Genomic DNA, 13900 nt, shown 5'->3' with positions numbered 1-13900 from the left:
GAATCAGAGTATCATTCTGGCGTTTGTATAATGCTTGTCAACATTTGGAGACAGGGAAGATCAGAGATCATATTAACAACCAAGGAAACAAAAGAAATCAGGTAACTTCAGCTGCTGAGTATATGGAGTATCCTGGGATATAAATGGGCATATTAATATGTGTGTCTGCTTTTTAATGCATACAAAATATACAGTTACACTTCTAGCAGGGAGGCAATGCAGATTTAAAGTGTATAATCTAGATATGTTTTTTTAGCATTTTCAGTGTCACCCCACTCCTGGAGTGCACACGTAAACAGAGGCACTGGCTGGTGTGAACCTAGTTGGAGGAGTGAAATCTTGAAAGGAATTGAGCTCAGAAAAGCAGCAGACAAAAATGTGTGATTTGCTAAAAAACTGTTCATCTTGTAACCAAAGTGGTTCAGAACATGAATGCTCCCTACGTACTCAAAAATCCAAAGGAAATATACACTAGCTGTAGTCTTTCTGGGAAACAGTTGTCAATAAGCAGAATACCACACATGAATGCATGCTACCACAACACTTTCCAGACACAGAGAAATTCCTCTTTTACTGACAGCATTCAGAAGCAAAAATAAGCCTGGGTGTCATCATGGTTAGACTGTCACTCACTGACACTTGCTATGGCTAGTCTGCTTGAAAAATGAGAGTCCTAATTTACTAAGTACTTTCTAGGTGATCCAGATCTGATACGTGTGAAAAGAACAATATATGGATTAAATTCTGCTGTCATTTGTAGCCATTCAAAACTCATTGAGCCATCAGCAGGTTAGAACTAGGTCTGCTTGTGAAAAAATAGCAGAGACACGTTTTACTAATTTTGAACTGTTAAGTACTTGAAAAAATGTGAAATGAGACACATGTCAGCATACCTTAGCTGTTTGTTTCACTAGGAGAGATCCGGTCATAGACTTGCTATAATACAAAATACTAGATTAAATCTTAGAGAGTACTGAAACAATAACACCAACAAAGTATTTCTAGAGTTATACATTCAAATCGTAACCTAAATACCACTTAAATTAACCTCTCTGAAATATTTATTTGTAATTGATTATAAAAGAAATAAAAACAGTAACGAAATTGATACTGGTCTATATTTTACATACATTTCCCCAGGAAGACAAAACCAATTGAACTTTCCATGGTAAATAATTTACCACTCAGCTACACAATTGAGTCGAGAAAGGTCAGTCTGGATAGTTTATCAAACAAGGTAAAATGAATGAGCAGTTAGCAGGACCAGACCCAAAGCAGACATTGGTAGCTGTGAATATATATGTGTGTTACATACAAAACAGTGTTTTACTTACATTGCAGATTCTATTGAACAAGAAATTCTGAATGTTGAACTGTGACCTGTATATGAGACTAAATATGTCTTTGAAGATGTCACAAACTTAACTGGTTGACTCTTGCCCAAAATAAATTGTTTACAAAAACTTCAAACACCTTCTGCAAAATGTACAAACCATGTTTTGGTTTTGATAATGTAAGGATAACAGGAATAGAAGTTTCTGATCTTAGCTGGATCAAAAATTCATGCAGCTTTACTGAGCTGCAGAGACTTTAGGTTGAGGTAGTATTTGATCTTAAACTTACTAGAAATTAAACGTGGTTTTGCTACAGTTGGCAATAATTCTGAATTTGCTGTCTACCTCAAACACACATCTGAGTAATGTGATAACCTGGGGTGTATTTTGAGCTAAATAATTCCTCTAGTCCTACTTACTACATAGTCTCACTGATTTTTTTCAGATGGAGTAGTGGGAATGACAAAGTATTGCCCTTGTCTATGGCAGAATTTTGACAATCTTTGTCTTTGACACATCAGGAAGGGGTAAGAGGAGATGGCAGGTTGGAGGTTGTCCTGACTGTATTCCTGCAGAGTAACCACAAGATGGTGCTTTCTAATTTCCCAGAGGGAAATTTAATTGTTACTTTTTAATAGAATTTATGTCACAATGCTCACCTATTTTTTAATTGCAGCCTTTCTAAAAAAATGCTAAAGGCTTGTATTCTTTCCTATTGTTCCTAATACAAACATCTAATTATGTCATCTGCTTGGAAACATGTTATGAAGCAGACCTTTTTTATCTACCCAATCTTGACAATAAATGCTCAGTCATTTGCATTTTATAATTGCTTCTGCTGGTGAATGACCTGCTCCCTGATTTTAACAGGCACTCAGAGGGCAGTGAATAAGCAACGTTAAAAACAGAAGCCATTTAAAACAATTACTGTGTCTTTTTTTTTTTTTTTTTTTATTGATGTGCTTCAATGTGTTATGGGTTTATGTGTATTTCATACATTTAGTTTTGTATAGCTCATATTATTATCATAAGGGCCAGGGAAAACATTGACCCTGAAGACCATTAATATTTAACATAATATATTGATGATTCTCAGTTTGAGAATTTATTGACTTTTAAAATTTATTAACTTATTTTATTTATTAACTTATTTATTAACTTATTTTTTAAAATTTATTGACTTTTAAAAATTAAAAAAAGAAAGTCTTCCCTGAGATTATGTCCATTTTGATACCGCCTTCACACAGCGATACAAATGTCAGCTAAGTGGTAGAAACTACATGTGTACTGCTGACAACTTTAGGATGAAATTCACAGTATTGCTGAAGGCAGTGTCAAGCTTGATTAGAACATTGCTTGTTGTCACCATTGTAAATGGTTGTCCTTGTACCTATCCTTGTCATGGTTTCTTTGGAGAAGATGGTGTTGGCTTGAGAAGTTATCTTGAAACCTGGTTTTATTAAGGCAGTGGACCCACACCCTTCCCAAGAGGCAAGGAGGGGCCAAGGGCTGCTAGGCTGAAAAAGCAGTTGTGCTGTAACCATATACAGTTGACACTATGTCCTGATTGTGCTTCTCTCAAGCACAATTTAACTGTTCTTGATTTGTTTACATGGTTAGTGTAAACGCTAACATGAGTTTATTTGTCAAGGTTCTTCTAAAATCTGCTTGTACCAGGATAAATTTAATTCATCATGTCTTAGAATACTTCTTTTTAGAATTGAGGTGAGCAAAGTACATACATGTAAGTTTCCTATATGGAATAGTCTTACAGGAAGAAGTTAATCAGTACTGAAATATTGTGGATGCTTCTTTATCAGCAGCATACGTAGAAAGTCAGTATTTCCATCTTTGTTTTAATTGTTATCTTAACAACAGTGCAAAATGAAATTACCATGATAATTTCATATGAAAAATGAAAAGATTTTAGGACTACTTCTTACTTTACCTGAATATTTTATGGTTTGGGGTTTTTTTCCAAATGTTACTAAATTAGTTTTCATTAATGTCTTTTTCATTACTTTCTCAAAAAGTGCTAGTCTTATTGGAGTTCAGAGAATAATCCTAATAATTTAATATCAAAAGTCTTTGATATTTGGGACAGAAATTTATAATAGTTTTGGAACAACCCCAAAGTAAATCCCAACCTAGTGGGTTTTTTTCTTTTCCAGGGGGAAGCAAGTTCAAAAGATTTTAAAGTTGAAAAGCCTGTTCCTCAGGTTACAATAAACAAAAGAATATGGGCATTCTTGGTAAATCAAAGTAAAGTTTTGGGATTTATATCCCAAGTAACTTTTATACAATGTACAGTCAGTGATGTAGTCTGTATTGTCATGTCACATTTTGTAATGGAGTAACCTCAGAATTTTTAATGTTGGCTGGGAAAAGCAGCAGCAGCTGTGACAGCTCATAAAAGGAAATATTTTTCCAACTTTAGCACATTGCATTCTGCAGATACATAGTTGGAAAATTGGGAACTTCTATCATCCTGTATTCCCTTGAGCACTATATATGGATGTATAGACTTGTATGGCTAATTTGTGTGTGTGAAAATGTACAGACTACTTGAAGTTGAGGTACTAATTATAATTAAATGCCCTCTTGGAAACCACCTAAGTACATACTAGAAGATAGTTTCTAATGGAAGGAACTGTTACAAAAACAACAAAACAAAACAAAACCCAACAAAACCAAAGTCAAACCCACAAAAATCCCCACCCTTTCACAGAAAAAAAGATATGAAAAAACAAAAGTGGAAAAAGTGGAAAAAACCAATTAACTGACTGTGGCATTTTAAAAATTATGTGCAAACAATAAAACATTAAACCCAAGATCTCTATTTTGATTGCAGCTCAACCAATATCTATTTGTTAATGGACCTTGCTTCTGAGGTATTTTTAACATCTCAATTTGTATAATTCAAGACACAAAGAACAGAAAGATTAGAAATATATGTGAAGCTGACCATTGCACAAGTACAAATGTAGGAATAGGATTCAGGAGGCTCATTATCGCTCCATAGATATTCATTTGAAGGTCAGGGCTTAAATTACTGGTCTGAGTTATGGGATATTTTATGTTTGACAAGAATTTAAAGTTGTATAAAATTTTTTTGGAAACTCCTACATGTAATTTATTTTAGAGAAAATATAGTTCACTTTCACTCATCAGTAGAAAGAAGAAACATTCACATTATATAATTATTGGCTCATCTGAAAAGAAATATTCTCTTCATTCTCAAGGAAAAAAATGTTAGATTGTACAACATTCATGCCTTTCTAATAATTTTTCATTGTCTTCCCCTAAATATTACTTTAACTTGTCATGTAGACAAATATTTTAATATATAAATATTAATCTTAGCATTTTGAATTAATCAGCTATACTATAGCTAAGTGTAGTAGCAAATACAGTTTAGTTCATCTAATTTAGATTACTTTAACTTTTGTATAAGCCGGCAAAGTAACAAGCACTTCCAGCTGTCTTTTAGGTTGAGAAAATATCCTAGACTGCCAGATGAAACCATGTAATTATAGAGAAATGGATGCTAACCATTTTGATAATATGTAGTGCAATATGACTATAGTATTTAGTGTTTCCAAAACAGTAGAAACTGTTGCCGTTAAATTAATACTAATAGTCTCTCTCTGTTCAATATGATTTGAGGCCATGCCAAATTTTATGTTAAGTTTATACTATCACACTGAACTGTAAAACTAGTATAAATTTTTACAGTGAATAATGTACAGTGGACTTTAGCTCAGCAAACTAAAAAGAGCTGGTTAGGTACAGCTAAAATCAGGTAAGAAAGGTTGTATTTATTTTCTAAAATGTCTCTGTAAGATGGACTATTTATTTTCAAATTAAACTATATGGTGTTATATATAGTATTTTAATCCAGATAGATTCATACTCCAAAGGATTAATTACATATCATCATCACTTCCTTTCACCATGTCTGAAGATCAACAAACCTGACCTTCCTTGGATGAACAGAGAATGAATTTAGATCTAGGATCAACAATGATTTAACAGGTGAATGAACTTTCACATCGAGTGGCTGAGAGCGCAAGATCTCAGGTGACTGATTTCAGTGCAATCAGGATCATCTCTGCTGAGAGGCAGAGAAATATCCAGCACAGCTGCGATCACAACATACAAACCCATTAAAATGCTGCATTGGATATCATTCTAAATCAGATAGGCACTACAATATATTGTGTTATTTATTTGCTCGGCAGCAGCTACATGGCTGAAATACTATGAATTGCTATCAGCACTTTTTAACCACCTGGCAGTCATTTGTAGCTGTTGTCCAGGGACATTATACTGCAGCAATATGTTCTGGAAGAAGACCTGGACTGGTTGTGGCAAGCTTCACACCAGTAGAAATTATTGCCACTGACTGAAAACAAAGTGACAAATAGCATTTATCACCACAGATCCAATTTGAAAACCCAGAACCAAACTTAGGAACATGGAGAAATCTGAGACTGTAAGCCTCTTTCACAAGAGGTAGAACTGAATAATAAGGATAGATAATATCTTCTGAATGCTTCCCTTTACTTGTCCAACATAGAACCTATCTCCCTGCAATTAAGCTGCCATCATACCCCTATTTCAGCCAGGTACTGGAAGCGCAACTTGACTGCACCATCCTGGTCTGACAAGAGAGTAGGACTGTGTATCATCTGCGCGCCGATGACACCACAGCCCAAATTATTTCATTATCTCCTCAGTGGCCTCATATACATGTTGAAAGGAGAGATGACAGGATGAAAACTTGTGGAATCCTGCATGAGAGAGAGCCCACAGGGCTGATGAGCAATTGCCTTATGCCATCCTCTGGGATTTCTCTGAGAGGAAAGAGTGGAACCACACAAGTGCAATCCCATCTGCCCCAGCCTAGGTCCACAGGTGAGTCAGAAATACATCATGGTCAGAATGATGGCCAGAAAGGCTGCTGGCAGAGCTAAATACAGCCACCTTTGAAAAAGCTGTCTGCATTGATAGTAGCTCCCCATCAGCCACAGGAACTAGAATAGCCATCAGACTGCACTCAGACTGGAAACCAAATTAGATAGTTTCAGAAGACTTTAAATGGAGTCAGAGTTGCTTTACCAGAAGTCTCTCTCATCCACCAGAGTGCATTTTGTTTTGTTAGGAAATAAATTTTAGAATTTGAGAGTGGCTGAATTGGTTTTTTGGACACCAATTGATAATTTATTGAACAGACCATTTAAGGCAAGCTGGAATCCTATTGTCCCACTGGGAGACACTAGCAATCTGTGGTAGAAGTGGCCTGCAATGAAGTCTTGTACGTCATCTAAGTTCATCTCATAACTCTAAAACTCAGTGAGCATTTCAGCCTGCATAAGATTATTTCAGTGTTGCTTTGTTACAGGAAGGGTTAGTCCCACCAGATTCTTGTTGATCCTCCATAAAATAGCTAGAATAGTTCTTGAAACAATCAGCATTCAATTCAGTTAGAGGGTGAAACACCTAATGCTTCACCAAGTTGTCTGGAACAACTCTAGTGGTCTTGACTTTGTAGATACTATGGTGGAAGAAAAGCTTAATTTACAGAATTATAATTTTCATTTTGCCTGGTATTATTTTCTGTATTTGAATAAGCAATGAAATCTCCAATACATTTTGGCCTGAAAATGACTTCATAAAATGGCTGCTCGTTCTACCAAAAAAGCAATAGTTGTTAAATCTCAAATTGAGAATATACTGGTGATATTTTCAGCTAATTGATGTGAACTTAGTCTGCAGTGTACTTGCGCACTACACTTGCTATGGATTGGAGGTGTACTACATCAGAAAAGTCTGTGGCAAAATATTTTGGATATAACCATACTATGTATATATAGATATATATGTATATACATAAATATGTGTACAACCTTCAATCAATAATCATGTCTAAGACTAGGTATATATATCTAGTCTATAGGTATATTGTACTGTACTGAGCAACCTAAAAATCTGATCATTATAAGTACACTTTAACTTCTTTTGAAAGTGCAATTCTTCGACTGCAATGAAATATGATTTCTCTTTTTCTGAGGTTGTTTTCATTCCATTAATTGTTCACCTCTTTGTGATCCTAAGTCAACATTTTGCTAAGATTCATGTTTCTGTCTAGGGGATTTAAGATTGACAGGTTTTCCATACACACATTCAAAATCCCTGGAGGAGTGGCATATGAAAGCAGAAACTGATTAGAAGGGAGGGGAAGGGTAGCGCTGTGCATTTGTTCTCAGCTAACTTCAAGATGAAAACCTGTTTGATTGATATATCCTACTAGATGCTAGAACACTGACCCATAACATAACAAGATGATGCAGGATTACCACTGTTACTCTTTTAAGAAACTTAAACAAGGCTTCAAATAATATCTGACACGCAAGACTGGAAGTAATGAACTTCTGACTAAATCTTATAGTTTTTTATTGAATGTTGACATTCAGCTTTGTATTAACCGTATCAAAGAGGGAAGAAAATATAAACCAGCAAGTGATTGGAGATTTTGATATCTAAAACACATTGAATATTATTCACTTAAATCAGAATGTTGAGTTGTGCAGGCATGGCATTCCTGTCTTCCTGTTGCTCTTTTTAGGCTGTTAAAATCAAAATCTATAGTGACAGTCTAATAATTATGTGCCTAACAAATGTTAATATGATTTCTAATTACCTTTCTAAATTCTTATAAAGCAATATAATGAAAATGGTTTAAATATTTTCTAGCTTTCATATTAATACATATATAGAATCATAGAATCATTTAGGTTGGAAAAGACCTTTAAGATCATCCAGTCCAACTATTAACCTAACACTACCAATTCCAGCAATAAACCAATTAAGGGTAGAGTAAAAATTAATTTCATGTTTCCTGGCTTGGTGGCTGGGTTATTTTTTAATGAAAGTAAGACTAGGAATCATTAAGGTTGGAAAGGATCTCTAAGATCAGTCCAACCGTCAACCCAACACCACCGTGCTTACTAAACCATCTCCCAAAGTGCCATGTCTACACATTTTTTGAACACCTCCAGAGATGGTGACTCCACCACCTCTCTGGGCAGCCTGTTCCAATGCTTGACTACTCTTTCCATGAAGAATTTTTTCCTAATATCCAATCTAAACCTCCCCTGATGCAATTTGAGGCCATTTCCTCGCGTCCTAGATGTGCAAAGATATGTTTTTTTCTCAGGCCACAAAGCCATACACAAGCTGTCTGAATAGATTGTAAACAGTGATAACATTTTGTAACATTCTTATCTTCATTCTACATGACTGGTGAGCAAATGAAAGAGGTATCAGTTACTTCTTTACTCTTCTTTATGGACATGAGCTTTTTAAAAATTGCTTTGTGTTAAAAGGTTAAGAACTACAGTTCTGTTTAAAATTTTCTTTTGTACACTTGAACTTCCCACTTAGAATTGCAGTTCTTTTTTCTAATGTTTTATAGTGATTGTTTTGCTGCAACAAAACAGTTGCACTTAACTGCACCAGGGTTTAGAGAACTGTGTGCCTTCCTTCAGCTCTTCTACTGTTTAATTAGATCTAAGATGGCCTGGAGGCAGCATTTACTTTCTGGTAACTTTTAAGAAGACAACTTACAATTTTGTAAGGGTTGGTGAAAAATCAATAATAACTAATGTTCTTGTAACATGCCTGCAGTGTGGAAGGTAAGTTGGGGGTAAAAGGTTATTTTCTTTGAATTAAGCAGAGAGTCTTGTAATATATACTAAAAGTGCTCAATTTCATGATGGACAACAGTTTTGAAATATAGCCTAGTTCTGTAAACATTTCACTGTTTTTCCTTAACAACCTGAATGGTCAGTTGAAATCAGGATCAAGACATTGTGCTGTATTTTCTAAAATCATATCTGAAAATGTCATTTATCTGTCACAAAAAAAAGTATTCTAGAGCTGTTTCTTTTTTTCATGTCTTATTACTCCAAAAGTTGTATCCTAACAGCGAAAGAACACAAAGTTTAACTGTACAGAAAATGGAGACTGTACGTAGATTGGAACTGAAATGAGACAAGAAAAGAATTTTTATTAAAAAAGAGGTCAAACGTAAAGTATTCCTTTGTAAACCTTTTTTGAACACGATTTTGCAATATGTGGGAAAACTCTTCTTTATATTTCTCAGATAGAACCCAAAGAAGAATAAGGATCCAGGTCATGAACTTTTCCATAGCCTTGAATTAATCTTTTTTAAAATGCATAAGTAAGGGAAATTTAAAAAAAAAAAAAAAGAAAAAAAAAAGATATCATATTTTTCTTATTCAGTGCTCTGTTACCAAAACAATAGTACTGTCTGAGAACCAATATTATTTACTGTTTTCAGACATTTGATATTTTAAAATGCATAGCATACATAAAAAACTTAGCAAATGAAGTAATTAAATAATTTTTAATACAATATATGCAGATAAGTTCCCATGAACTTAATTTATACAAAATAATTTGAAAGAACAGAATAGAAGAATTTTCTAGATAAAATAACTATCTCAAAATTGTGTTAACTGCCTTTTTAAGACTGTCAGTCTTGCCAACTTTTCTCATTTAATGAGTTTTCAGATCCAGGTAAAATTCTCAGATAAAATGTGTTGGCAAATTTCTTGAGATGTCGTTTTCAGGATATTTCAGAATGTTGGCATCAAGTGCATGTATCTTCTTACCTCTTGGCTACTGATTGTAATCCCATTTCTACTGATATTACCTAAAAATTTATACCCTTTGGTAAGTGTTTGCAGATCTTTGCAAAAGGTTTTGGTGGATTGATGCATCTTGAAAAGGATTCACTCTGCTTTGGCACTCCTTAGATGTCTTGGCAAAAAAAAGATAAGGGACACAATCTTGAAAGTGATAAGTGCTAATGCACCATTTTTAAATTTAAAAGGATTTTGTTCCTCAGAATGTTTCAGCTAGGTCTTTGATTCCAGAGGTGAGAGCCATGTAAAGGGTGGAGGTAGTGTAACACTGAGAGCTGCAGCATTTACTTCTTAATGGAGTCCCCGTGAAATTCCTGAGTTATATGCTACGTTCCCCACATAGTGAAAATGCCAAGATCTGCAAGCCTTAGCAATTTAGTCTGTAAGCCATTAGGGAATATTAAATTAAATCTTGCCCTTTCAAAAGATTTCAGGGTTAATTTCAGATTCATAATCATAACTGCAGTTCTGATATTAAGAAACCGCTTCAAAAAATGAGAAAGTCTAAGAGAATTGAATATTTTCTTTCAAAGTACAGCTGGATAAGAAGGAGGTACGGTTTCCCACTTTGCACACAATGCTAAGCAAAGATACTTTATGCATGAAGATCTGACGTATTACAGCTCAGACCATTAAATTAGAAATTTTAGTGACCTCATTCACACAATGAAAGCCATAAGTTCTGTCTTGGATGTCAACCCAGTACACCAGAATATTTTTAAAAGGGATTGCTAATGAGTCTCCATTACAGAAGTCACTCCATGTAGCCAGCCAGAAATTATTAATTTTGTCTTGAACTTTGGCTTCTGAAGGACTTGTGCTTGACTCTGCACCAGAGACATATACTTTCCTCTCCTTTAGACTCACAGCTTAAACTTTTCTTAGTTGTAGGTGGCTGAACCCTTTCTATCATGAGTTGAGTAGGTCTCATATCTTTATTTCAAACTCAGCAGGAGAAAGGAATGTTTGAAAGGAAGAGTATTACAGCCGGAGTAAGATTACCCTTTCCTTCCCACGTGCCTATTCCCTTATTCATGCAAAGGATTAGAGAAGACGACATTTGTTCAGGATTTGGGGGATTCAGGTCCAGTTTTAACCCACAGCTGAGACAAGTCATGTTTGCACTCTTTTGCACTAAACACAATTTTACATAAACATATTGAAGTAATCACTGAAACAGGAACTACCACTGAAGCCTTTCCTCTGCCACTGTGTGCTATAATCCCTAATCTACAGAACAGCCCATGCTCTCCTTCTCTCCCTTTCTCCTGCTCTGCCTCTGCTAACTGCTTCCATGCAAAAGGGAACAGGATCAGTAGGTGGAAACTGCAAGTGTTTTTACCTTGAAATGGTCTAACGCCTGTAGGTTACAGCCCTTTCCTGAGACACTGAGGCTTAAATCTCCTCCAGCAGAAGACACTGTTGAATTAACACTCTCAAACATGTCTCACACTCAGCTCTAATGTTCCAGCTGATGAATGGCTACACAGAATAAAGCTGTAATGTCTGCCATGTGTCCTTCTTCAGCAGTTGCCACTTTTTTTGAGAGGAACTTGATTTATTAGGTCCTTTGAGAGCACACCTACTGAATTGATGACCTTACGCATAGAGAACTTGAGTGTGAATTCTGGTGGGATTCAGGACTAAACCAAGCAATGACGTGTTTAGCAGAATTTCTACTGACCATGGTCAAATGACAAACCTATAAAGTTTAATGTGGAAAACCGAGTGCCTTACTGCTCAGAGTGCCTTCTGCCCTGGAGGTTAGAAGCTGAATGCAGATTTTGGTAAACACAGTTTCAATTTAGGCTCCCAAAGAACTAGGTAGGGTGAGGTGCTTAAATATTTTCTGGATCTAATCTCCAAACTCCAGGTTTGCATTAATAATGGAGGTGTGACAGTTTACAAATAAAGCAGAGTTCTTGACCGGGGAGATAAATTAGACAGTTATATATTGACTGATGATCTACTACTAATCACACAAAATCAAACTATGATCAAGAGATATTTGCAGTAATTCCAGGTGCTCTGTCTTTTTTTTATTTTATTTTATGTCTTTTCTTTTTCCAGATCCTCTCCCTGGACTGGAGATTAGTTATTAAGTAAGCAAAATGCAAAGGGCTAGATTATACCTTAAATTTGCTTTGGGCAAAATTGTCAGAGGCTTGTCATAACATATCAGGCTCTGCAATGTGTTATTTAGTTAATACATTTCTCCATTAGAGAACAGTTAAATTAAGGTAGATGATCAAAATGGTTAATTCACAGACCCCAAAACTGAGACAACTCTTCCTTACTTCCGTATTTTTTCTATACTCCAATTCTCACACTAAAGAGAGGCCAATTGCTGACCCTACGATTAGCAGTTGAGAATTCAGTCAGACTAGGGGAATAAGGGAGATTTTAGTTTACTTTTCAAATTTCTTGCACTGTAAAATGGAAGAAGGGCTCTGAGGATTTAGCTTTTGATGAAAACATGTTAATAAACTGTTTTTCTGATAATATGCTCTTCATAAAGATCAATGAAACTGAACATTTTTTTCAAATATATACTCCACAAATCATAGTCAGTAGTGGAAGAAGTGTTTAGATACAGAAGATATTGAAAATAATGGAGTAGGTATTTGTTTTCAGTAATGGTCTGCATTTTAACAGTATTTAAACATTATTTTAGGTTAACATCCTACACTAAGGCTTGTTGTTTTGTTGAAGAACAGTTATTTAAATCATATAGAAATGAAATGTATTATTTTGAAATATGGACAAGGAGATTTTACTGAATACCTAATATACATGTTACATTCAGAATCTATCCTGTAAAGATAAACTATGTTAACAGAACATCTGTTTGAATTATTTTGTGTATCATATGCATCCATAGTCAGTAGCTGCCAGAGAAATAATTGTATAGACAAGGTGATTTTTTCACTGAGTCACCACTGCTTAATAAGTCATTTTAATTATTATGTGAAGCATATGTAAAAGACAGCAATTTGTTATGAGCTCCAGGCTGAGGCAAGGCAAACTTAGAGAACCGACTGTGCCAATAGAGTGAATCTGCTCCTAGACATTGCAGCTAGACATTTCTTACAGATGTTTTTTTTTTCTTCTTCCCCTATTTGTCTTTGTAGAGGTCCTTCTGTAGTGCCATGGTAGAGGAGCTAAGGATGTCTCTGAAGTGTCAGCGTCGATTAAAACACAAGCCACAGGCCCCCGTTATTGTGAAAACAGAAGAAGTTATCAACATGCACACGTTCAACGACAGAAGGTTGCCGGGTAAAGAAACCATGGCATAGACCTGGGAAGCCAAATACCCCAAGCACAAACTGTCGTCTTTTTTCCAAACAACCTTGCAAGAATGTTTCCTGTGGAAATATGCAACCTGTGCAAAATAAAATGAGTTACCTCATGCCGCTGTGTCTATGAACTAGAGACTATGTGATCTCAGCAGTTGCAATGGCCAGACTCGAATCACAAGCATCATGGATCAACCAAGTTATGCGGGGTTACACTGTTCGTCATGGGTTTCCACCATTCTGAATGAATGAATGTTCCATGTAAGTTTTGTGGCTGGTTTCAAATGCAGTCTCAGTGAGAAATTACAGGTTCCTTATGAAGTTCAACGGTTGCCAGGAGATGGAGAATAAATTTCCAAAATGATACTAACCACAGAAGGAGTCTAGTAAAAGTAATATCTCAGAACTGTAGTGGAACAAGAAACCATATGTACTTCTGAACTTCCAAGCATAGAAGAGTTGGTAACTGCTGGTAGACTGAAACTACCACCTGAACAGGCCATATGAGCTTCCTGGATGGGAGAAATGTTAAAGTGAA

General features: G+C 35.5%; 1 protein-coding gene across 1 annotated transcript in view; it reads left to right on the top strand.

Moving 5' to 3' along the window:
- The window catches only part of GRIK2 (glutamate ionotropic receptor kainate type subunit 2), a 449336-nt gene extending 435974 nt beyond the window's left edge, over positions 1 to 13362 (top strand). Inside the window, 1 exon segment of the mRNA XM_075708130.1 lies at positions 13198 to 13362. Within this exon segment, the coding sequence (XP_075564245.1) occupies positions 13198 to 13362 (165 nt within the window).
- Positions 13363 to 13900: the final 538 nt, after the last annotated feature.

The sequence above is a fragment of the Pelecanus crispus genome, chromosome 3 (assembly GCF_030463565.1).
Source record: "Pelecanus crispus isolate bPelCri1 chromosome 3, bPelCri1.pri, whole genome shotgun sequence".
Classification (NCBI taxonomy): Eukaryota; Metazoa; Chordata; class Aves; order Pelecaniformes; family Pelecanidae; genus Pelecanus; species Pelecanus crispus.
The sequence above is the reverse complement of the archived record's forward strand: the minus strand, read 5'-3'. Positions and strand labels throughout refer to the sequence as shown.